This window comes from Octopus bimaculoides, chromosome 1 (genome assembly GCF_046866305.1).
Source record: "Octopus bimaculoides isolate indiv1 chromosome 1, ASM4686630v1, whole genome shotgun sequence".
NCBI lineage: Eukaryota > Metazoa > Mollusca > Cephalopoda > Octopoda > Octopodidae > Octopus > Octopus bimaculoides.
The window spans coordinates 156,230,376-156,255,171 of NC_142928.1; the positions used below are offsets into that span (position 1 = coordinate 156,230,376).

At 32.1% G+C, this 24,796-nt stretch overlaps 1 protein-coding gene and 1 long non-coding RNA gene across 32 annotated transcripts in view; one reads left to right on the top strand and one right to left on the bottom strand.

Annotated features, from left to right (window-relative positions):
* LOC128246979 (uncharacterized) overlaps positions 1–740 on the bottom strand; it is an 86,175-nt gene extending 85,435 nt beyond the window's left edge. For both annotated transcript variants that reach the window (XR_016243798.1, XR_016243808.1), the window contains exon 1: positions 603–740. This is a non-coding gene — a long non-coding RNA (uncharacterized LOC128246979). The remainder of the gene's footprint in view (positions 1–602) is intronic.
* Positions 1–24,796, top strand: part of LOC106868432 (uncharacterized) — a 266,695-nt gene that overhangs the window by 123,023 nt on the left and 118,876 nt on the right. For all 30 annotated transcript variants that reach the window (XM_089360655.1, XM_089360688.1, XM_089360725.1 and 27 more), the window contains one exon: positions 16,361–16,815. In XM_089360655.1, the coding sequence (XP_089216781.1) occupies positions 16,361–16,815 (455 nt within the window). The remainder of the gene's footprint in view (positions 1–16,360; positions 16,816–24,796) is intronic.

The following is a 24,796-nucleotide window of genomic DNA, read 5'->3' on the forward strand; positions in this document are numbered from 1 at the left end:
CTTGTACAAATATAATTTAACCTGTATTTCTTACTTGGAAATATTTATTCATTGTAATTTTTAACGTTTGTTGTAGGTTATTTTAGTGTAAACATTAATCGAAACAACTCATTCTTTGACAGCTAATGTATAAACAATTGAAAGATAATAACTTTTCAATATTATTCCTTGTAATATTTTCTCTCGGCAGTAAAATATTAATTTAACGTTTAGAATCGGTTGCATCAAGATAATCATTAACCTTTTAAAATATACATATACTGTTATACACACCTGTTTATTTTGTAATTATATATCATTAAATATCATTATTTAGAATATTATTTTTAGTATACAATTTTTACATATAGTAGGATTTTTATATGAAATTTCTGTTTGTTGGCAGTAAATCTTCCTTCTCAAATTTCTTTTCCTTGACTGTGAAGCAGTATTTTATCGTATGTTTCTTATAACTACTAATATTACTTGTAAAGTAGAAGGTTACTATTTTTATTTACTGTGGCTATATTTTCAAACTACCTGCTGTCTTAGTAATAGCGATCTCTCTACTTGCTCAGACTGGCTAGATGTAAACTAGTAAAGTTTCTGACTGACTGACTTACCTATCTCAGGTGATCTTGCAACTTGAAAGGTTTCTGCATTGAGTATTTACATAGAAATCCCCAATGTTGCACTTATGCATCTGCATCATGTGCATTCACACATGTAGATACAAATTTCAGGTGTATATAGTTTCCAAATTCGCTGTGTATATGTGTGTGTCATTGTGTGTCTATCTGTTTATCTATCATTCTATGTCTGTCTGGCTATCTCTCACTTGCACTCTCTCACTCTCTAGCAAAGACACATACACACACGCGCGTGCGCACACACACACACACACACACACACACACACACACACACACATACACCCAAACATTGAGTTTGTGAGTGTATATATATTAGAATATGTGTGTTTGTGTGTGTAGTAATATACATGCATGCATACAAATACATACACATATGTAATAAGTGTCATTTCATTTCATCATTTAACGTGTATGTATGTGTATGTATGTGTAATAAATAAAATAACAAACAAAAATTACCTTTATAATAAAATATATATTGAGACAATTTCTTCACGAGGAGAAGGAATGACAAAGAGGTCAAATTGAAGATTCTCAATTTTTTTTTTACATAATTTCATAAGTTTTGAATGACTGTTCTATTTTTATCATTCTAGTTTAAATGAATCTATTTAACCACAAATTCCAACACAAATCAGTACTCATGTGCACACGTGCGTGCGTGCGCGCACACACACACACACACACACTTGTATATGTATATATTAATTTATTTTAGGAATTATGACTAAACAGATTTTTGGAACATTCAAATGAAATAATGTAAAGAAAAAAAATTGAGAATTTTCATATTTGACCATTTTGTCATTCTTTCTCCTTGTGATTCTAATGTAAAGAAATTATCTTGATATAAGTTGTATTGTAAAGGTATTTTATTTATTTTTTTCCAGTCATATTTATTATTAATTCATGCATGTTAAAATAATTTTTAAATAGCTGTCAAAATAGATTACTTTAAATGCTCTGATTAAAAGCCAGAGTTAATACAGTTAAATAGACGTCTTGTAGAAACAACATATTTTGTGCAAACAGTCAAAATTATCATTTAATATGAAATTTTCTAGTAATAGTTACAATTTTATTAATTGTTATTAACACCATCCTCATATTCTATTTTTGCTTTTTACCAGTCAAATAAATATAGTTGTTTCTAATTCTTAATATATACTTACACAGGGTTGATTTTATTATATAAATATATGTATTTGAAAGGCATTATTTATCTGATTATTTACAAACTTGGTTGCTTATCTCCAGAAATCAAATATTGAATCAATGATGGGTTTAGTACATTTTCTGCTTTAATTACCATTCGTAATGTTTTTATAATGATAATTTCTAATGATAGTTTAATCCAAGTGAGATATTGTTTTAAGTGATCGGTATCTAATGAAATACCTAAACACATTTCAAAAGTTTTTTAAAATCTAATTCTTATGGTAACTTCTATAACTTATATTTCATATTTCATATCTATGTTCTTATTGTTTATTATCTTTTAATTACCAAAATTATATCTAAACAATTTTATTCATTAACTTGCAGATATAAAGTTTTGAATAAAGGCACTTCCAATTTTATGAAATCTAACTAAGTTGCTATCATTAATAGAAATCAAGAGAAATTATAAACTCAACAGTATATAGTTGGATTTATTTTTTACATTATAAAGGCAATGAGTTAGAATCATTTGTGCATCAGACAAAACGCTTAATGGCATTTATTTTGGCGCTTTACGTTCTGAGCTCAGATTATGCCAAGATCAACTTTGCTTTCCATCCCTCTGGGATCAGTAAGATAAAGTGCCAGCCAATACTGGGGTTGGTGTTATTGACTAATCCTCTCCCCTAAAATTGCTGGCCTTGTGCCAAAATTGGTAATAATTATTTACATACAACTAGGTAGATTATCTTTGTATTAAAATAATTACTTATATTATTTCTGTTTTTTACTAATGAGTAAAGTTTTACAGCAATGTATTAATTTATTTGTACTATGTCCATGCTGAGTGAAGCAGTTTTTTAACTGGACATAGGCATGATTGTTTAGTTAAAACATTTGCTTTGCAACTGCATTACTGTGGATTCAATCAACTCAATATAATAAGGGCTTAAAGAAAGTCCTTAAAAATTAGTTCCTAATCATATCATTCCTGGAATGCTTTTTAAAGCCTAGAACAGGTGCTAATTTCAAACCAAGAACAGATGCTAATCGTTTATTGTTTTCCTTATAAAATATTATTTCTAGAATGAGTCAGTGTCTGTTTGTCATTTTATCATAAAGTGTCATTTTTTTGTACATGTGCCATCTTACATTTACTAAAAATATGGAAAGACACTCATCATCATTATCATCATCATCATCATCATCATCATCATCATCATCATCATCAACTGTCCGTTTTCCATGTTGACATGGATTGGGCACTATGTTATCAATAGTAAAATCTTGGAATAGTGACATAAAATTGTCATTACAGGCAAAGAGTCATGGCAACGACTATGGAAAATAAACTATTCTGCATATTTCATTAACTGAGAACTAAGTTAGTAAACTTAGCATGCAATTCAGTCTAACATGACAACCGCTAGTGGAAAAGAGTTTAAATATTTCTTAAATTGACATGTGTTAGTATTATTTTTCCATGGCAGAGTAAGAGAAGGCTATTGGAACTCCTTGCGAAATAATACCAGTTTGTGAGTTCAATTTCAGCTTGTGTTCATCATACCTGAAGATGAGTAGTGACTAAACTGTTTAAAGGGATATGTTTTAAGAAAGAAAGAAAAAAGAGAGATGTAATATTGATAGTCTGAAAGTTCTTTTCTCAGTACTTCTCATTAGAAAAGTTGTGTCACAGCATATCTACAACTCATTAGCTGGAGCTATATATAATCAAGTTTGATTGCATTTGAATTTTGTAAAGCAGTGTGTGAATTGTTTCTACAAGGATATGTTTAGTTTCTACCTGATCAAGTTATCTAAGATTGTTATAGTTTAGAATAGTTTTATACGATTGTTTTCTTTTGAGAGATGTTAAGGAAATTACTCATTAAACTCATGTCAGCATGGAAAATAGATATAAATGGTAAACTGAATTTTTAAAATTTAAATAATTTCTAGGTTTTAAATCTAGTAATAATGTCAAATGCTGATATGTATATATGTATGCCGGTGGCATGCAAAAAACACCTTGCTGGTGGCATGCAAAAAGCACCTGTTGAGTGCTGGGCCTCACGGAGGTAATGTGGCCGATGCCAGTGTCGCGCAACTGGTACCTGTGTTGGTGACATGTAAAAAACACTGTTTGAGTGTTGGCCTCATGGAGGCAATGGCAAAAGACTGAGACTTTTGGCAATATGCCGTGCTTGAGAAAAAGACCCATCAAGCCAAATGAAAACGTAGTCATAGGAGATACTGGTGTCATGCAACTGGCACTCATGCTGGTGGAACTTAAAAGCACTTATGCTAGTGGCATGTAAAAGCACCCATTACACTTTTGGAGTGGTTGGCATTAGGAAGAGTATCCAGCCATAGAAACTATGCCAAATCGGACTGGAGTCTGGTGCAGCCTCTCAGCTCACTAGCTCTGGTCAAACTGTCCAACGTATGTCAGTATGAGCAACAGACATTAAAAGATGATGATGATGATGTAACTGCAAAAACCTCTTCCCTACAATCCTAAATCCAAACTCACACTGTTTCTAAAAGTGACCACTTCACTAACTAGCCTGCTAGTTCAGCCATCTTACACTGAAGTTATGAAATAGAAAGTGTAAGACAAAGGAAGGAAAATAGAGAATTAAAATTGTTCATTGAACTTGTTGAAAATAGCAACCAAAGCTCTCACAAATTACATACAGCCATCTTAAACAAAAGTTATATTGAATATCAATAATTCGTGATATACAAACAAGATTGTCAAGACTGGAATGCTTTTCATCATGGTTTTCTCTGGCTATGACTGATCTGGGAACAGTTAACAACAGACTTTACTTTGAGCCAACGTATAATGTATTTACTATAATGCATTTATTTATTATAATGACTAGTCGCCAACCTGCATGGAGAGCTCTATCTGCTAGTATCTACAATGCTTTGATTTTGTGATAGAAATCAAATCATTTCTGGTCTTCAGGGGTTTGTCCTTAATTTCAGTTTAAAAGACTTTATAAAGTAAAAATAAAAATGAGACCTTAGAAATTAAATATTTACTCTGAAATTTAAATTTTATGTTATAAGTTCAAATGACACATTTCTTAAGTTTGCCTTTTTCTGTCTACTATTTTTAAAACTTGGGAACTAATAGTAAACTTCTGTATTTTTATCCCTAACTATACTTCTGTGATTGCCAGGCAATCACAGAGGAGTTCAAGACAGGTTGCCCCTGGGAGCTCCTCTATGCTGATGACCTTGCCCTAATTGCGGAGTCACTATCAGAACTAGAGGAGAAGTTTCAGGTGTGGAAGCAAGGTCTAGAATTGAAGGGCCTTAGAGTCAACCTAGCTAAAACCAAAATCCTAATAAGTAGGAAGGTAGATAAAACACAAACCCCTTCAGGTAGATGGCCCTGCTCAGTATGTAGAAAAGGAGTAGGTAGTAACTCTATAAGATGTACCCGGTGCAAGCTATGGACACATAAGAGGTGCAGCAACATCAAAGGCAGGTTAACTAGCAAGTTAGTTTTTGTTTGTGGCAGATGTTCAGGTGCAATAAAGACTGCAAACAAACAGGAAACAACTTCTATCTCATTCCAGGGTGAAAAACTAGAGGTAGTCGATAGCTTCCGCTATCTGGGCGACCAAGTTAGTAGTGGGGGTGGGTGCGCTGAAAGTGTAGCTGCTAGAATAAGAATAGCCTGGGCAAAGTTTAGAGAGCTCTTACCCCTGCTGGCGACAAAGGGACTCTCACTCAGAGTAAAAGGCAGACTGTATGACGCATGCGTACGAACAACCATGCTACATGGCAGTGAAACATGGGCTGTAACTGCTGAGGACATACGTAAGCTCGCAAGGAATGAAGCCAGTATGCTCCGTTGGATGTGTAATGTCAATGTGAATACCCGTCAGAGTGTAAGTATCTTGAGAGAAAAGCTGAACATTAGAAGCATCAGTTGTGGCGTGCAAGAGAGACGATTGCGCTGGTATGGACATGTGGTGAGAATGGAGGAGGATAGCTGCGTGAAAAAGTGCCACACCCTAACAGTTGAGGGAACCCGTGGAAGAGGTAGGCCCAGGAAGACCTGGGCTGAGGTGGTGAGGCAAGACCTTCGTACATTGGGCCTCACCGAGGCGATGACTACTGACCGAGACCTTTGGAAATGTGCTGTGCGTGAGAAGACCCGGCAAGCCAAGTAAGATCGTTGCCAGTGCCCCTGGACTGGTTCTTGTGCGGGTGGCACATGAGATGCACCATTTTGAGCGTGGCCGTTGCCAGTACCGCCTGACTGGCTCCTGTAGGATTTTCGAGCGAGATCGTTGCCAGTGCCCCTGGACTGGCTTGTGCGGGTGGCACATAAAAGACACCATTTCGAGCGTGGCCGTTTTCGTGCGGGTGACACGTAAAAGCACCCACTACACTCTCTGAGTGGTTGGCGTTAGGAAGGGCATCCAGCTGTAGAAACTCTGCCAAATCAGACTGGAGCCTGGTGTTGCCATCCGGTTTCACCAGTCCTCAGTCAAATCGTCCAACCCATGCTAGCATGGAAAGCGGACGTTAAACGATGATGATGATGATATACTTATTTTAAGGAAATAACTGTACTGAAGTATTAATAATTGTGTTTAATTTATAGATATTATAATCTGTTGTGAATAAATAACTCTAATATTATAACTTATACTTGCATGACTTAAGCTTTGAAATACGCATATGACTACTTTGAAACTTTCAAGATAATTTTCACTTTAAATTCGTAAATTGTACTTACACAGGATCACAGGATCTTAAAACTAGAGCATATTCTTATATTAGTAAAGATATAAGATTTGTTACAAAGAGACATAATGATACTTATTAACCAAGATACTCTCACTTTATCTACTCAATTGTACAGTTACAATGGTGTGTTTGTTCAAGACCTTTTTCAAACTATAGTTTCCTTTTGAAAATACTCCTCTTTTTAATTTCTCAATACCTTTTCAATGTTGAGGATAACAGAGATATGTATTCTATTTATTAAGGCTATAACTGGCATACCAAACTATATATTTATTACTTTATCTGAATTCCATACATTCTTATGAATCTTCTAATTGATATATTTACATAGTATAGGATTACTACTTATTCCCTTTCTAAATACAAAGCAAGGTCGCCATTCTATTTTGCTGGCTTGTAAAGGTTTCTGTCATGTTCAGTCTCAATCCCTTTATTTATAGGTTTCATATTTCTTTTGCAAGCCTTTGGGTTTGCAATGAAATCAGGTCATCTGCATTGTAAATACTATTTAGCTCTTAAAAGAGTATTTAGACTTCAAAACTGAAATAGTTTATTATCATTCCCAATTTTTTGCTTCTGTTTTTCTTTTTCTTTTTCAATATTTGAATTGCTTACATAATACAGTTGTTAGAATTTGAAGACTTCAACTTGAAAAATTTTGTAACTTTGTATATTATTACTTGGATTTTAAAATTAACTTTTCCTGTTGAAATGAATGTCTTTGACTGCTTTGCAGAGATTTTTGACTATCTCCTTCTGTTCATAGTTCTACACCTTACAATATGTTATTAAATACTAAATATACAGTACAATGGTACTATATAAAATAGTGATGGTACATCCTTTTTTAGGTCCTATGTGCCAGTACAATCCTGTTATTGGAGTGCCACTTACATGTTTGCATGAATTGAGTTTTATGTAAATGTTTATAGATAAGTTTTTTACATTATGATACTGCAGGGAGACTATTTTGAAATTCTACCGTGTGTCACTTAAAAACCTATGGTATGTAACTCCCAAACATGTGTCATAGTTTTGCCATTACTTATATGAAACTAATAGTATATAATCAATTTTAACCTAGTTGACAACACTGATATCATGCTAGGCATAAGTACCTTATTTATATATTTCATTTATGTCCATCAGCAGGTTTTCAAAAGTGATCTGCATTTCAGTCATTTATTTTTCCAGTAATCGTTTACTATCAAATGAGTTAGTTAAACAAGCTTAGAAAAGTCAGCCTTACAATTTCATTTGTAGAGTAACAAGTTAAAATGAGTGAAGTTTGTTGGTTAAGTTTAAACAATTGCTCATAGTTCATAAAGTACTTATCGCAATGCACCTGTGCAATAAACAAAAAGAATATAGAATAGATAAATTTCAGATTGAAATCTGTAGGTTTAGTGAGTTTCAGTTTCAGAAACTAAGTATGTTAAAGAGACAAGAAATTTTGCACTACTCTTATTTTAATAAAAGGTCAATCTATGACAATTCTAAAATCCAAATGAGACAATCAGTTTATTTTTTTGAACTCTGCCAAATTTAGATTGGAGCCTGGTGTTGCCATCCGGTTTCACCAGTCCTCAGTCAAGTCGTCCAACCCATGCTAGCATGGAAAGCGGACGTTAAACGATGATGATGATGATGATTTAAGAATAGTTTTAAAATCATGATAAAGACATATTTATTTCATAGCCACACAAGCATAGATGTTACTTGTTGAAAACTGTAATTAGCAGCGTGGTAATTTTATGCATTGTTAAATTTATGATGCATGCATTAATTTCTGTTTGGTTGATTATCTAAATGTTTTAAATATTTAAGAAATGATTTGGCTCTATCATTTTTAATTTAAAAGTTAATTTTGGGATATTTTTGAAAGTAAATAATTGTTTTGTGTATAAAAACAACAAAAATTGTTAAAAATAATAATTTAAAAATATATTTATCTCCCAAATTATTATTTTGTTTTACATTTAAAAAAAAAAAACTAATCGATTTACGATTCCTATTCTTCCCTTTCTTTGCATATACAACTAGCAACTTTATTACCAGGATAGGCTTTGTTTAGCATATTTGTCTAGTTTTGTTTATTAATCTCCTCTGATAACTCTTCAATTGTTCCTTTCTCTTGTTATCACTACATGCCAGTTTGTACACATTGATACACATGTTATCCCATCACATCTTGTTTTGTTTTTAACATCTGCTTAGCTATCCTAAATACTTTGATTTTCATCCTTCTTCCTGAATTTAGAATAGTCACTTGTTCTACTTCCTTAAAAATTACATTCTGTTCTTGTATAGCTTTCACACTTATTTGTATGCTACTGCTTTTATATTGTTTTCAGCTGCTTCTCAATTTGTAGTCTACTAGAATATGAAGTTGCTGAATAGTCCATGTTTAGGATATCAGTTATATAAATATTTTTTTATGACTTAGATATAAAGTTTAAATATGTAAACCTAGATTTTTTTTTTTTGCAAACTTATTTGATGTTAAATTAATTTCAAATATTTTATCACCCTTATCCTCATATACATCCATATAGTACTGATAAAAGTCATTAATCTCTTTTTATTGGTTAGAATTTATCTTGCATAAAGGTTACACGTAAACTTAATTTGATGTTTCCAACATCCTGTTGTTCTGAATGTTTGAAAATTAATTCATTTATAACATCCATTAAAAAAAGGAAAAATATTCACTACATGATATTTTACTCCTTTGCTCATCATTAAAGTTATTAGTTTTATACCATTTTTCGTTTACTTTTCCTGGCATGACACCAACATAGGGAATGTTGAAGTTAAAGTGTTGTCTCTTCTCAGTTTGGATTGTAAAATAAGAAAAGTTTAGCTTAAAACTATCAAGGTGAATATTTGTATGTGTAAGTTAGCATTACTATAAATTTTGAGAACAACTTTTCATTGATATTCTTTTGTGGTATTTCTTTGTTAAGTTATTTGATCTAAGATTGTGTATTAAACCAAAGCATTTTTGTACTGTAGCTGAGTCAGATTAGCCATTCAGAGCATACACACACTGTTATTTTTATTTTTGATTTCTTTTTAGTACTGTATGCTGCATTTTATATAGTACACTTTTTCTTTAATTTAAGATTATAAAATGTAGATTTTAAAAATATTTTTGAGAGGCATAACTCTACATATTAGTAATAAAATAAAGTGCTTGTATTAGGAAATGTATAATACTTTTACCACATTTATGCTATTTTCCTAATAGTTTTTTTTTTGTGTGAAAGTGTTGTATTGGTACCAGTCACACATTTACAATTATTCAGAGCATAACTGACGATTGAAATGAAAGAGGCTTTTAAATAATGAGCTGTCAGTTGACCATAAAAGATAATTTGAAGTGTCAGACATTGACTGCAGGAAGGGTGAATTGATAACAGTTGGTAATGGTTTAATAAGTGGTAAGAACTAAGGTGAAGCTGAGCTAGCTACTAAATAACTAATTAAGATATCAGTTGTATAAGTTTAAGATTTTATTGGAATTCAATGATTACCTGATTATGTATGAACTGATTGATATGTCAATAGTTTTAGTGTGTTATTTTATAACATTTGTTAGTGCTAATTACCACTTAAAAAAAAATTTATTTCTTTGTGTGAGCAGTACCCCAACCAGTAAGTACATGATTAATCAGTTGGATAGAGATGTGCACATCTTTTCAATGTAGTTTCTTTGGAAACTCTTTTTCACCCTTACTGATCCCACTTGCCAGTACTGTTACCACTTCTTTCATCATCATTAAGATTTTTATTATTTTATGTGTGTTTCTCTGATGGCATGAATTAGGCAGGTTCTCAACATTCTTTCATTTGCTACAATCTTTTGTCATCTGGTTTACAAAGCAACAGAGAGAACTGTTGCACATTTGTCTGTCTGTCTGTCTATCTGCACCCCCCACACCCACACCCACACACACAGATACGTTACGAAACTATTATTTATGTAGAGAGACCATAATGACTTCTCCAAGAAGGAAGTGTAATACCAAGAATTAAATGTTGCCTATTATATGTGACTATTTTGAGGAATACTGTCTCTGTGGGACAATTTCAAGGAACATAGTTAGCTGACATATTGCCCTATTTAGGATTGCTTCTATTTTCTATTTAATTTTCTAGAATTGTTGATTGTTATATGTAATTTCACAGAATGTCATATAACATGGTTGAGTTAAAATAAATTACATAAGTTTAGAGATTCTGAATGTTAGATTGAATTTTAGTCTTGCAACTGAATTATAGTTAATGTTTTGCATCTTGTATTTTTTAACTTTAATAAGATTACAACTCCCTAATCAAGAAGGCTAAAATTTTATTCTACTTAATAAGTTTCTAATATGGATTCTTATGAATTATGAAAGCAGAAATGATTATATATATATATATATATATATATATATATATAATCAGCTATCACTTAAAAAAATTCAGGTATATGTAGTATATATATATATATATATATATATATATATATATATATATATACACAGAGGAGAGGAAACCCCCTTCGGTCATGAATGACCATGGGATTGCACTTAGAAAGTTACCCTCTGAGGCACAAGTCCGGGCAAGGTTGTTTGTGGAAGGCCAGCAGTCGCCCACGCATACCAGCCTCCCCTCTCCACACCACTGATGTTATCCAAGGGAAAGGCAAAGGCCGGTACAGCTTGGCACCAGCGATGTCGCAACTCATTTCTGCAGTTGAGTGAACTGAAGCAATGTGAAATAAAGTATCTTGCTCAAGAGCACAACATGCAGCCCCGTCTAGGAATCGAACTCACAACCTCATGATCATAAGCTTGACGCTCTAACCACTGAGCCATGTACCTTCACATATATATAGTTTCTCCATTATATTTATAATATATATATATATATATATATATATATATATATACATACACACACACACACACATATATATACACACACACATACATACATACATACATGTATTACTGTCAAATCCTTTATAAGACAATATGCAGAAAGGAATACTATCCTACCTCATACTGCACTACCCTGCATATGCCTGAATTCTGAAAAGCTATACTTTGCAATTAAAATGTAGTTCAGTATGTAACATCATGTAGATAAAGCTGTTCATGGCTTATATAATGATGCTAGGGTCATTTATGGCAATTTGCCAATGCATCTACAATTTCTGTGTTAGATAATGCACTTGACGCATGTATAAGAAACAGCAGAACATTTTGTTAAGTGACTGAATCAGTTTTAATGTTAGTTATAATTGTACAGTACTTTGAGAAGTCTCAATGTTGACAATAAAATTTCTTTGTATATAAAAGATAAAGCCATACGATACATATGTTAGAACTGTAATACTATATGACTGAAGAAAGAGAAGTTCTGCAAAAATGGGAAAGAAATGAGATGAGTAACGATTTACTGGATGTGTGAAGTCTGTATATATAAATACAAGCATTAACTCCCAAGACTGAATTTGGATCTGCGAAGGCAGAAAAGAATTAATGATAAGTGATATTTGTGAAGTGAAAAGAAACAAAAAAAAGAAAAGAAAAAGAAAAAAAGGATAATTAGGTAATAGAAACATGTGTTGAGAAATCATGGTGAGATCAGATGGTGAAATGTAGGATGGTAGAGGAAGATAGGAAGATGGTTATCAGAAGTGGTAGGCTGGAAAAATAATGAGATTGTTAGGGCTAATTTAAAATAGCAAGGAGTCACAAATTTCATTTATCACTTACAACCATTTAGTTTATTGATGAGAAATCAAACATAGCAAATAAGTAAATACTAATTAGATTATTAAATGTAGTATGTAATATTGTCACTATGTTTTTTTTTTTTTACTTAATAATCATTTATATTTGTATTTTCTAAACTAAATGAATAGTATCTTTTATCCTTTTCGAGTATCCCTTACTACTAGTAGAGCAAGATAGCCATGAAATAAGGTATTTTGACTACTGCCTGCTCATAGATCACAAGTTAGAATCCCTTGCAGGCATTAAGTTATGTTTCTTGGCAAAACACCTTATTCTACATTGCCTCTTTCAATCTTTCTGCTAAGAATATGTTTCAAATGATCTGAAAAGCTTACGTGCATTAGACAAACAACCTATTCAGAGAAAATTTATCTCTTAACTACTTACTGCTGTGAAACCAAAGGTAAGCATTGGCTCGCAAAGCCCCTGAAGGCTTAGGAAACATTTTCACATTCTGCGTTGTGTATTCATGTGCACACACGCATGTGCAAGCGCGCGCGCGCACACACATACACACACACACACACACACACACACACAGATACATGCACTCTCTCTCTCGGTTTTGGTCTCAAACCTTTATCATTATTACTGAAACAGGACTCTGTCATCATGCCAATGTCTACTTTTGAAAATGCATTAGAAATGAAGGTTCTGAAGAAAAGCAAAAGATATACAGTTATTGCAAAGAATATAGACTATTTAGCAAACTGAAAATTCTGAACTCACGCAATCTATTTAAGTTTTGGTCATGACTATGACTATATACATTTTCACCTTCATTCCTGAATAAATAATAGGAAGAAACTTGAAGTAACTGAGATTTGTATTAAAATGTCAAGGAATCTTTGTAATGCAAAATGGAAAATTTCCCTCCAAAAATCCTTTTAAAATTCTAAGACAGATTATTGCATTGTCTGGGCATTTTCAATTGTGATGTATTATCACCAAAAGATTTGTTGTCTTGAAATATCTCACAAAATAATACTTAACTTATGATGGAGAGCAAGGGACTGGGAATTTTAATCAAAAATAGGATCTTTGGGTAATCATAAAAGCTTGGAATTAGACTGCACTGTAAAACATAACCCATTGTATCAGTATCTAAAACATTGTGTAATATATATCTTGATAACTTTGGACTGTTTATATGCCAAAGGTAAGTTCAGTACTGGATGAGTACAGCTGAATGAACATAATTTGTAAATTAAGTTCTGTATGTGTGTGTGTGTGTGTGTGTGTGTGTGTGTGTGTGTGTGTATGAGTGTGTTTTATGAAATGAATGTAAGATTCTCAAAACTAATTCACTTTCATATATATATATATATATATATATATATATATATATATATATATATACAATCATTCATATGTTTATTTTTGTAAGATTTTTGATGTTAAACTTGCAGATTACAGAAGTCTGTAATGTTAAGCATAAAATTCTATCCCCACCCCCACACTGCACATCATTATACATACAACTACAAAATTGTTTAGATTTAATTTATTCTTATTTATGTTTTCCAAGGGAATTCTATAATTTAAGAAATGTCACTTGTTTGTCAAACTAAAATTATATTTTTGCTCTATTGGTTTATGTAAATGTCTATTAATACAGAAATTGAAGTTGTAGGATCTGTTGTTTGCATGACAAACTATAACAAATTATACATAAGCAAAATATATATCATGGCTTAATGGATAATTGTTTCTTTTTCAGAATAGCTTATATGTTAGTATGACAAATTTTAGTGCCATTACACTGTCTTCACTGTGAACATATTAAGTTTCTGTTCCTGGCAATATAATTAGATATGTGGGTTTATTTATTCACAAAGAAAACATATACATATATATAACATCAATGGTTACTTTAATTTAGTATAATTAACAATTAGTTGTTGTTTAGTCTCCAGCCAATCCTAAATTAAGTCTAGCTATGATCAAAAGCATCTTAAATGTAACTATGACCACACCTTGTTTTTAGCATATATAAGGCTATACTAACATGTCCTTTCTTTTTTAAGACAGTGAGGCATGATTTGAAGGTGATTTGGTTGTTACTTCTATCAGGTTGAGTGATCATATAATGTCACTTGTTGGCTTGTATGAAGTTAATATATTTAAGGGGTTGTTGAAATATTTAGTGTTTTTGGCACTTGTAGAAGACAACTGAACTCCAAAGAGACAGCTCTGAATAGGCATGTCCTTTTTTATGGAATACATTTTAAACTACGGTAGAGGTGTCAAAAGGTTGAAAGATGAATCTAATAAACATATAAGGAGATACAGTTCTATATTTAAGAGATGAGGAATTATGTACATTATTTATGCTATTTACATTTGATGGATATTTGTCCTCATCTTGTTTGTTGTTAATACAACGTTTCGCAAAGCTGTGACACGAGGAGATTTTGATAAATTGGGTATAGCTGATCATGTATGGAAAAATGGATACCCCCCCCCTGTGGGATGAAGTTAAAATAATAGACAGAGAACACCACTGGAAAATATGAAAACTAAAAGAAGCAACACATATGCTAGGACACAACAATCTCCTAAGCAGACCGAGTGCAGATATGAGCAGCATATGGGAACTGGTATTAAAGAAGGATAGAAAAACATTAGATTTATTAGCCCTCAAATTCACTCCATAATTGCCCATGAGCATATGGCATAGTGGTTAAGAGCGCGGGCTACTAACCCCAAAATTCCGAGTTCGATTCCAAGCAGTGACCTGAACAATAACAATAATAATAATAATAATAATAATAATAATAATAGTAATAACATCGAAAAATACCTTAGGAATGAGGACCCAAGATACCTGAAGAAGGGTGGAGGGTATATCAGCCGAAATGTTGTGTTAACAACAAACAAGATGAGGACAAATATCCGTCAAATGTAAATAATGTATATAAGGAGATATCATAGAGTAAAAATTCAAAAGTGGAAGAGGCTATTGTTAGTTTGCATCTAAAAGAGGACAAAGCTTATTTAAGTTGAGCAAAAGATTCAATTTCAATATGTTGAAAAGTGAATTCACTGTCAAAAAATACAAACTTACAAAAATAAAATGATTTCCAACTATATAGTAAAGTTCAGTAAATTCTTTCATTATATTATTTAATTATCACATGTAATAAAGAATTAAAAGTGAATCAGTGCAAAAATTGAACTGATATAGAGATGTGCTATATAAAACAAAAAACAAAACAAAAGAAAAAAAAGACGTGTATTTATGTAGTGGTTACAGAGAATGCTCATAAAACAGGAAAAATCTAAAGGCTGCTTGGTGAGGACTTCTGATTTACATAAAGTTTGTCAGTGATTAGAAGTTTTCTATTTAGGCTTGTCTTTTTTTATTATTTTTAAATACAGTCAAATGACTGAAATAGACATGTTATTTCTTATGTACAGGAATAGTATCTCATTATTCTCTGTGTAACATTCTTTTAATTTTCATTTACTGGTTTCAGTCATTTGACTCTGGTCATATTGGGAAACCGCCTTTTATAGTATAGTTCTTTACATTGACCTCAGAATACTTATTGACTTCAGAGGGATGACAAATAAAGCGGACCTGGGCAGGGTTTGAATTCAGAACACAAGGAGTGTAACTAAATGCAAGATATTTTGTCCTATGCTCTACTGATTCAGCCATCTACATAGAATTTATATAATAATTAATTGTAGGTTCTTAGAATGTAATTTATCAAATAATAGAGCAATACCTTTGCAAAAAACATAATAGAATATAATGAGCAATAGTAATAGTACCTTGTTATATAGCCAGCAATCAACATGGTTTATATGTAAGATCTTAAACAGCTTCTATTGATGTAAAGATATCAGAAATTTGAAATCATTTGGTTGTGATTTTTGTGAATATATAATTTGAATGTATAGATTTTTAAGAACTTATTTTCCATTTTCTGAAATCTTTCATATTCAACAAAAATGATAATTACAATTTTCTGATTTATACTCTTTTTTCCAGAAATAACCATTCACCTGAAAATGGAGGAAAAGAACCAACAGTCACTGGTGAACATCAGGAAGAGGTTTCTCAAATAGAGAACTATAAAATATCAAAAGAAAGTCAAGAGGAAGACATAGAAAGCTCCTCTGTTAGAGCAACATCTTCTTCTGAAAGGACACTCAGAGCAAGTTCTCCCCGTCATATTTATTCTGATTTCTCTAGTGATACTGATAAACCTCAAGAGTTTTATTCATATCAGAAAACTTTAGCTAATAAAGCCAACTCACAATTGGAGAGAAGACGATTTCGGACTCGGGATAAAGATACACCTAGAAGATCTTCCTTGCAAGACAGTGTGTCTGACATTTCAGAGGATACTAGTTCTTCTGCTCAAACCTTTACTGATAGTAGACGTGTTCATCGAAAAAGAGATAAAAGTTCTTCTCGAAAATCATATCTGAACATCTCTGAAGGTAAGTTTTAACATTTTTTATTTTTCTTTATCAATGTGATTTGATTATTTAGCTAAAGTTCTGTGTCTTTCAGGGATTGAATCCTCTAAAGTGTCTTTTACTTATTTACCACTAGATGTTTTTGATGTAGGAAATGGTGAAATAAATAGATATTATAGAAAAGTAATTGTAATAAATACTCAGGTAAATAATTAAATTTCATATAGTTCATGTAACAGGTTAATTTCAATTAACAGGAAATAGTGAGGGTTCTTATGTGCTGTTTTATGATATTTGGATGGATAAAAATTAGAGCCTACTTAATATTGTATTAACAGTAAAAGAGCAATGCCTTCTTATTATAACTTGTCAGTAGAGATTAATGGATAAATATGCAATTAAGTTCTCTTAGAAAAGTGTTTTAAGCAAATTACAAGAAAAGAAGTCTTCTGAGCAGAGGCTGTGTATAAGGAGTTGAAAAACATTTGGAAGTGTCTTTTATCTTTTGTTTCAAAAAAGAAATTATGTTCAGTGTTGGATATTTTTAATGTCCCAGTAATGCAATTAATCGATGTCCCTTGTCATTACCTTTCAGATCAATACCTAGTACAAGTATTTTGTCAACAGATGTGCCTGTGTTGTTACCATTTAGAACAACCTGTGACTTAGTGCAGTTGATAAATCACATTGTTGTTAATTTATTTGAGTGGTTTTTTACTTCAATGTTGTGGAATCTTGGTAGTTTGTTTATGAAATGGTGTTGACTACAATGTTGTGGAGTTGGTAATAATGCTGTAGAATTGTAGAGTTGGCTGCAACATCATGAAAGATGTTCACTAGTGACAGTGCTTCTCAGTGTCTCACAGCAGACATAGCAGTAATGCATAGCAGACTAGCTATAGTGAACCAATAGCTTTTACCGAGTAATCTATATTGGTCCAGGCACAAAACACAATGAATTTACACCTAACACATATGTGAATTCAACACTGTCACCCCATCTAATCAAAGCTCCAACTGGCAAAGCTGCAGTTGAGTTAACCCAAGAACTACCATGAATTTACCACACTCCATTTCCCAATGTATCAACAGGAATCAACAGAACCCTTCATTCTGTTAGTCTTAAATGTGACTATACAAATTAGTAACTAATTCTTGACAGTTTCTGTAATGTGTATGCATACTTTTCTCCACAATATACAAATGCATGTATCTGTGTGTGTGTGTGTGTGTGTTTGTTTGTGTGTGTGTCTATATTTATGTGTCTATATTTATGTGTGTCATCATCATCATCATCATCGTTTAACGTCCGCTTTCCATGCTAGCATGGGTTGGACGATTTGACTGAGGACTGGTGAAACCGGATGGCAACACCAGGCTCCAGTCTGATTTGGCAGAGTATATATATATATATATATATATATATATATATATATATATATATATATATGTATGTATGTATGTACGTATATATATATATATATGTATGTATATATATATGTATGTATATATATATATATATATATATATGTATGTATATATATATATATGTATGTATATATATATGTATGTATATATATATATATATATGTATATATATATATGTATATATATATATATATATATATATATATGTATGTATTTATATATATATGTAAATATATATATATGTATGTATGTATTTATATATATATGTAAATATATATATATGTATGTATGTATATATATATATATATATATATATATATATGTATGTATGTTTTTATATATATATGTATGTATGTATTTATATATTTATATATATATGTAAATATATATATATGTATGTATGTATTTATATATATATGTAAATATATATATATGTATGTATGTATTTATATATATATGTAAATATATATATATGTATGTATGTATTTATATATATATGTAAATGTATGTATATGTATGTATGTATTTATATATATATGTAAATATATATATATATATGTATGTATGTATTTATATATATATGTAAATATATATATATATATATATATATATATACATATATATATATATATATATATATATATATATATATATATATATATATATATATATATAGAGAGAGAGAGAGAGAGAGAGAGAGAGAGAGAGAGAGAGAGAGAGTAACAGTAAATCGGTAATAACTAGCATGTAGTGTGGATGGATGTGTAGGATGCAAGGATCCCCTTGCTCCTCACATCCACCTCCACCTTGCATTCTACACACCCATACTACATATTAGTTGTTGTTACCTATTTATTTTTACTGTCTATTGTGTAAACCTGCTGTGAGCATAGTTGCAATAGCCTATATATATATATATATATATATGTACTTATGAATATATATCTACTACATATATGGGAAATTCTGTTTGTGGAGTTGTTAGCTAACTCCTCTTACATCGTTTTATCAATTTTGATGAAACTTGACATGTGAGTAGAACTCACGCCTGGAAACCTCATGGCATACTCAGATTGTTGAAAAAAAAAATCGATAATAGGACTCCTAGAAGGGATCCTTATATATATCTAATATATTTTACTTTTAGAAGCCAAGGCAAATAACCCATTCACCTCTGGAAGGGATCCTTATATATAGCCAAGGGAAATAACCCATTCATTTTCCTAAATTATTTCCTAAATGAAATTGAGTATGCTTATTTCTTAGTATTTGAACTGTTAGAGTTATTTTCATAATTTATTCAGTACAACCCTTAAACAAGTAAATAGTATTTTCCTAAACAATAGATCCACTTATTTCAGTTAGTGACTTATTCATGAATATATCAACACTAGCACCCATGAGGGTAATATTATCTGGGAACACACTAAAGCCCTTTTCAGAGTTATTTACTTTGAATTGTTATTATCTCATATCTGATTAGCCTGTTATTACGTAACATGCTTCACGATTTTAGTAAACATACCTTATTAGTATTTCCTCCTATGTTCTATATACTCTGGGAATGTACTAAAGCCTTTTTCGGGGTTACTTTATTTGAATTCTTACTTTTGGGTAACTAATTTCATGTTATTACATAACTGACTTCACAATTTGGGTATTCATAACTTATTGGGAATTCCTAAAAACAAGATCCTATGTAAGACAGTTTGGTATTCTCTGAAAATGCACAAAAACCGTTTTAAGGGCTACATACTTTGTATTGTTGTTATTGGATTAGCGAAACAATTATGAGAACGGAACCAAGGGATAAGCCCTGCTTTCCCGGGAATTACCGATATGTCAGCTAGTATATATGTATATATATATATATATATATATATATATATATATATATATATATATATGATTACGTGACCAACTAGACTATCAGATGTTGTTACACATTGCTGGTTACAATGCATTTTGTATTGTTTTAGCCTTCGAATGATGCCACCTCATTGACTAGGCAAGCTGGCTAACATTCCCCACTGATTGAAAGGGAGACTGAAATAAAGTGTCTTGCTGAAGAACACAATGTGCTACTTGGTCTGGGAATCAAACCCTTGATCTAGTGATCATGAGTGCAACAGCCTAACCGCTAGGCCATGCACCTTCACACACACAAACACACACACACATCTCCCTCTATCACTATCTATCTGTCTGTCTATCTTTGTTGTTTCTTTCTTTCTTCATTTAACATCCATGTTCCATGTTAGCATGGCTTAGATATTTTGACAGGATCCGACAGGTCAAAAACTGCAACATGCCTTACTATCTACTTTGTTATGGTTTCTACAGCTGGATGCCCTTCCTAATGACAACCACATTATAGTGTGTGCTGGAGGTTTGTTTTTTTTGTGCTATTGTCACTGGTGAGGTCACTGTGCAGCTTGCAGGACTATGAACCCAGGGAGAGTGATTTTATACTAGGAGGTGAGGGATAAGTCTTCATAGAAGGGGCCTGAGTAGAAAAGGTTTCTTGCTGTAGAGAGGTCCTCATGATTACACACATTTTAGAAGATAGAGAGGGGTGGGATAGGGAACTTAGTTTTAGCGTCCTTACAATTGTTATTTTTAAAATATGTTCAGAAGGAAGAAAAATACCCCAGCAAATGTAGGAATTAATTGTTTATTACAGTTGATTAAACACTAAAATAAAAGTTTGCTGTTTTCATGTTTGTCCCTCTGTATGACTAATGCAAACACAACTTGATGCTCTCAAGCATTATCATGTGTGACTGCTTGATTTGTTGGTACCTTCAGTGGTCTTTTTCACCCCCCCCCCCCGCGCATGTGTGTGTGTGCCTGTCTGTCTGTCTGTCTGTCACTCTCTCTCTCACTCAGTTGTTCGCCATTTATTATATTTGCCTCTATTCCCATCTCTTATTAACTTATCCACTCACCCTTTCCAATCTTCTGTCCATAATCTCTCTCTCTCTCTCTCTCTCTCTCTCTCTCTCTCTCTCTCTCTCTCTCTCTCTCTCTCTCTCTCAGATGTTTGCCATTTGTTATATTTGCCTCTATTCCTATCTCTAAGTGTCACTCTCCTCACACTCTTATGAACTTACCCACTCACTCTTTCCAATCGTCTGTCCATAATCTCTCTTACACTCACCTTCTTGTACCTTGAAAGTACACTCTGACCTAGTCACCATTATCTTCATCTCTCTTTCCTGCTATTCCCATGCACTCTTATATAATATGGTGTAGTCATGTATCTCCTCTATAGGATGACACCTATTCCTGTCTCTCTATCGTACTAAGCATAAAGCCACCTCTATCACATTAGGCATAAAGTCACCTTCTTCTCTACTACACCCACACTTAGTTGAGGAGGCTTCTTTGTCTTGTGAGTTACTACTTGTCAACCTCACTAGCATTGGTGCCTTGTAAAAAGCTCCCTGTACACTCTGTAAAGTAGTTGGTGTTAGGAAGGGTACCCGCCTGTAGAAAGTCTGCTAAAGAAGACATAAGAGCTTGATACAGTACTCTGGCTTGTTGCATCTGTTGAACTGTCCCACTCATGCCAGCATGGAAGACAGACGTTTGATGATAATAATAATGATGATGTGATAGAGAGCCTGTCAACATAAAAAGAATGGGCGTATTTTCATCTCTGGCATTCACTTCTTTGAGTTTTCTTTGTAACATTCTTCTTTCTGTGTAGAATATAACTTTGTGGATATTTTCTTGATGTCTGATTGAAGTCTTCTGTCATATGTACAGTTTATAGTAGTTGTAGCTCATTGTGTCTACATTGATTAATCAATTAATAGAGAATGTGAATAAAGCCTTTGCTAAATATATTATACTACAGGTTTGTTTAGCATAGATTGAATTTTCAAATTCTCCACTAGAAGATTGTTGCTGTTTATGCTAGTCTACCAGGTCATTCCACTGCAGTTTTCCTTGAAATAACAACATGAAAATTAAATATTCTGTCTGACATCATTGACTCAGTGAATTAGAATACATTGCTTTTCCTCTCATATAATTTTAGATTTTATTTTATCAATATCTGCATCACTTTATAAAGTTTATATTTTTGCATTATATTAAAGTCAATAGCTAACTTGATGGGCATTATCTTTGAAATAGGTCTACATGAAACATTTGATGAATCTACGATTCATATGAATATACCTGTTTATTTTCTTATTTGGAACTAAAACCTGTTTTTCTTGTTAGTGAATAGAACTAAAATGTTTCTGAGTTGTTGTTCAGAAGGTAGTAAACACTACAATGCTTTTATTCATTTCTCAAAATACACATTTTCTTTATTTTGTGATCAAACTGGGTGCTATTGGATATATTCAAGTGTAAAAAATAAATGTATTTAAAGATTATTATATTTCTTTTAGCTAATAACTAGTTGTAACTAAAATTACATAAAGATAGCAACTAAATATACTTGACTGTTTCCTTTGTCAGTATATTTCCATTCAATTGGCTGAGTTAAGACCTGTGTGTTTCCTTTCTTTGGGCTGTCTGATAACATAACAAACAGCTGGCTCTGCCTGCCTAATGCTTTGTTTCCCTATCCCTGAAACTCTTATAAGTTGGTCAGCAAACAAAAACAAAAAAGGGCAGTCTAGTATTGATATTAAAAAGCAGACCACTATGTGAATGTGAGTGTTTACATTTATTACTATTAATTACCATCGGATTTAGGCTTAACTTTTTAAAAGAGGAAGAGCATGGATGTTGTGTCGCACTTAAAGTGTTATGGTAACATGTTTTTTTCTATTGATTTTTCTGCTACTTTATATATTTTTTAAAGAAGCTAAAGCTACGTAAGCTACACGCACATATGCAGAAGTGTACAGTAAGTTACAACACAAGTTTAATAACTGTCAGTGAGTTGTCAAGAGTTATATGTTATCAAGAATATTATTTACAAACATGATTTAAACAAATGCATTAGCACAGTGCATAGATGTGACAATTATAGATTGAGCTGTTGTCTTTATGATTATATGTATACATATTTATTAAACAAGAATATTATTGACAGTGACTTCGAAGTTTCAACCAGCTAATCCAGCGCCCAATGATGACTGAAACTTCGAAAAGAAACCAAATATTTTATTTTATTTATTTATGTATGTATGTATGTATGTATGTATGTATGTATGTAATGTATGTATGTATGTATGTATGTGTGTGTGTGTGTGTGTGTATGTAAGTATGTATGTATGTATGCATGCATGCATGCATGTATGTATGTATGTATGTATGTTCTGTAATAGATTGATATCATCTAGTTGAGTTCATGAATAAAAATGACATTGATCAATTTATTATCAAAAGTATATCTCTAGAAATAAAATCAAATATTTTAGATGTTATGTGCTATCCTTTATTCTGTGACTGGTGTTCACTTCTTCAATCAATAATGAAAATAAAACTTTATTTTGTAGTATTTATTAATTTCTTAGTTATCAAGTGTCCTTTGAATTATTTTAACTATGTGTTGGAAAATATTAGGATATTTTAATATTATCAAAAATCGAAATAACATTAACGAGAGTATACATTTGTGAACACATACATGCAAATAAGCATGTGCGTGCTTGAGATTTTTTTCTCATGTTATTTTACTTGTGGTAGAGGGTCACTCCCTTCTAAGACATAGTTGATTACATTAACACCACTGCTTATTTAATCAACCTTGGTAAAATGAAAAGTTAAATTGGGGCTGATATATTTCAGCTCATACAAAAGTATATAACTAACTCCTTACAAGATATTTGTCTAATGTTATTTGGATTTTGCAATCTATCCGCCCTCTCTCTTCCTCACTCTCTCTTTCACACACACACACAGCCACACACCCACACCCACACCCACACACACACACACACACACACACACACTATCCAGGATGGTAACTTAACACTTAAATTCATACCATCTATCTAATGGTACATTTTCCATTTAATTACTGATAGCATGCATTGTAAATTGTTATTATGGATAGCATTGCTGGTCTGTCAGACAAAATGACTATGCTAGTAATGTAGTACCTATTCCCAACAGTTAGCTAAACTAATATTTGTGTAATTATGTTTGTTTCTCAAATAGACATCAAAGCATAAACAAATTTGGAGTGGATTTGTGTTGCTAGTCAAATATTTTAATCACTTGGACAATTTCCTTCTCTCACCTCTTTCTCCATTTCCTCTCTTTACTCCTCTTCAAATGCGTATGTTTATTTGGGAAATTAAGTTTGTTTCTAAACGAATTTGCCAGACGGAGACTGTGTGGAAGCCTTAACTTTGTGTATATATATGTGTGTGTATGTATGTTCATGTATCTATGTATTTGTGAGTGTGTTTGTGGATGCTGATGTAAGTTTGTGAATCAATTGTGTTGTGTCCCTTTCTGCTCAAAAAGTTAAATTATAAAAATGAGACTGAAACGAAAGCTCTGAAAATCAGTGTTTCAGCATAGCTAAATTGCCATAAATACAACCGGCAAAATCGTAGACTATTATGTCATTTTCATAATGCTTGTGAAGCAGCATTTT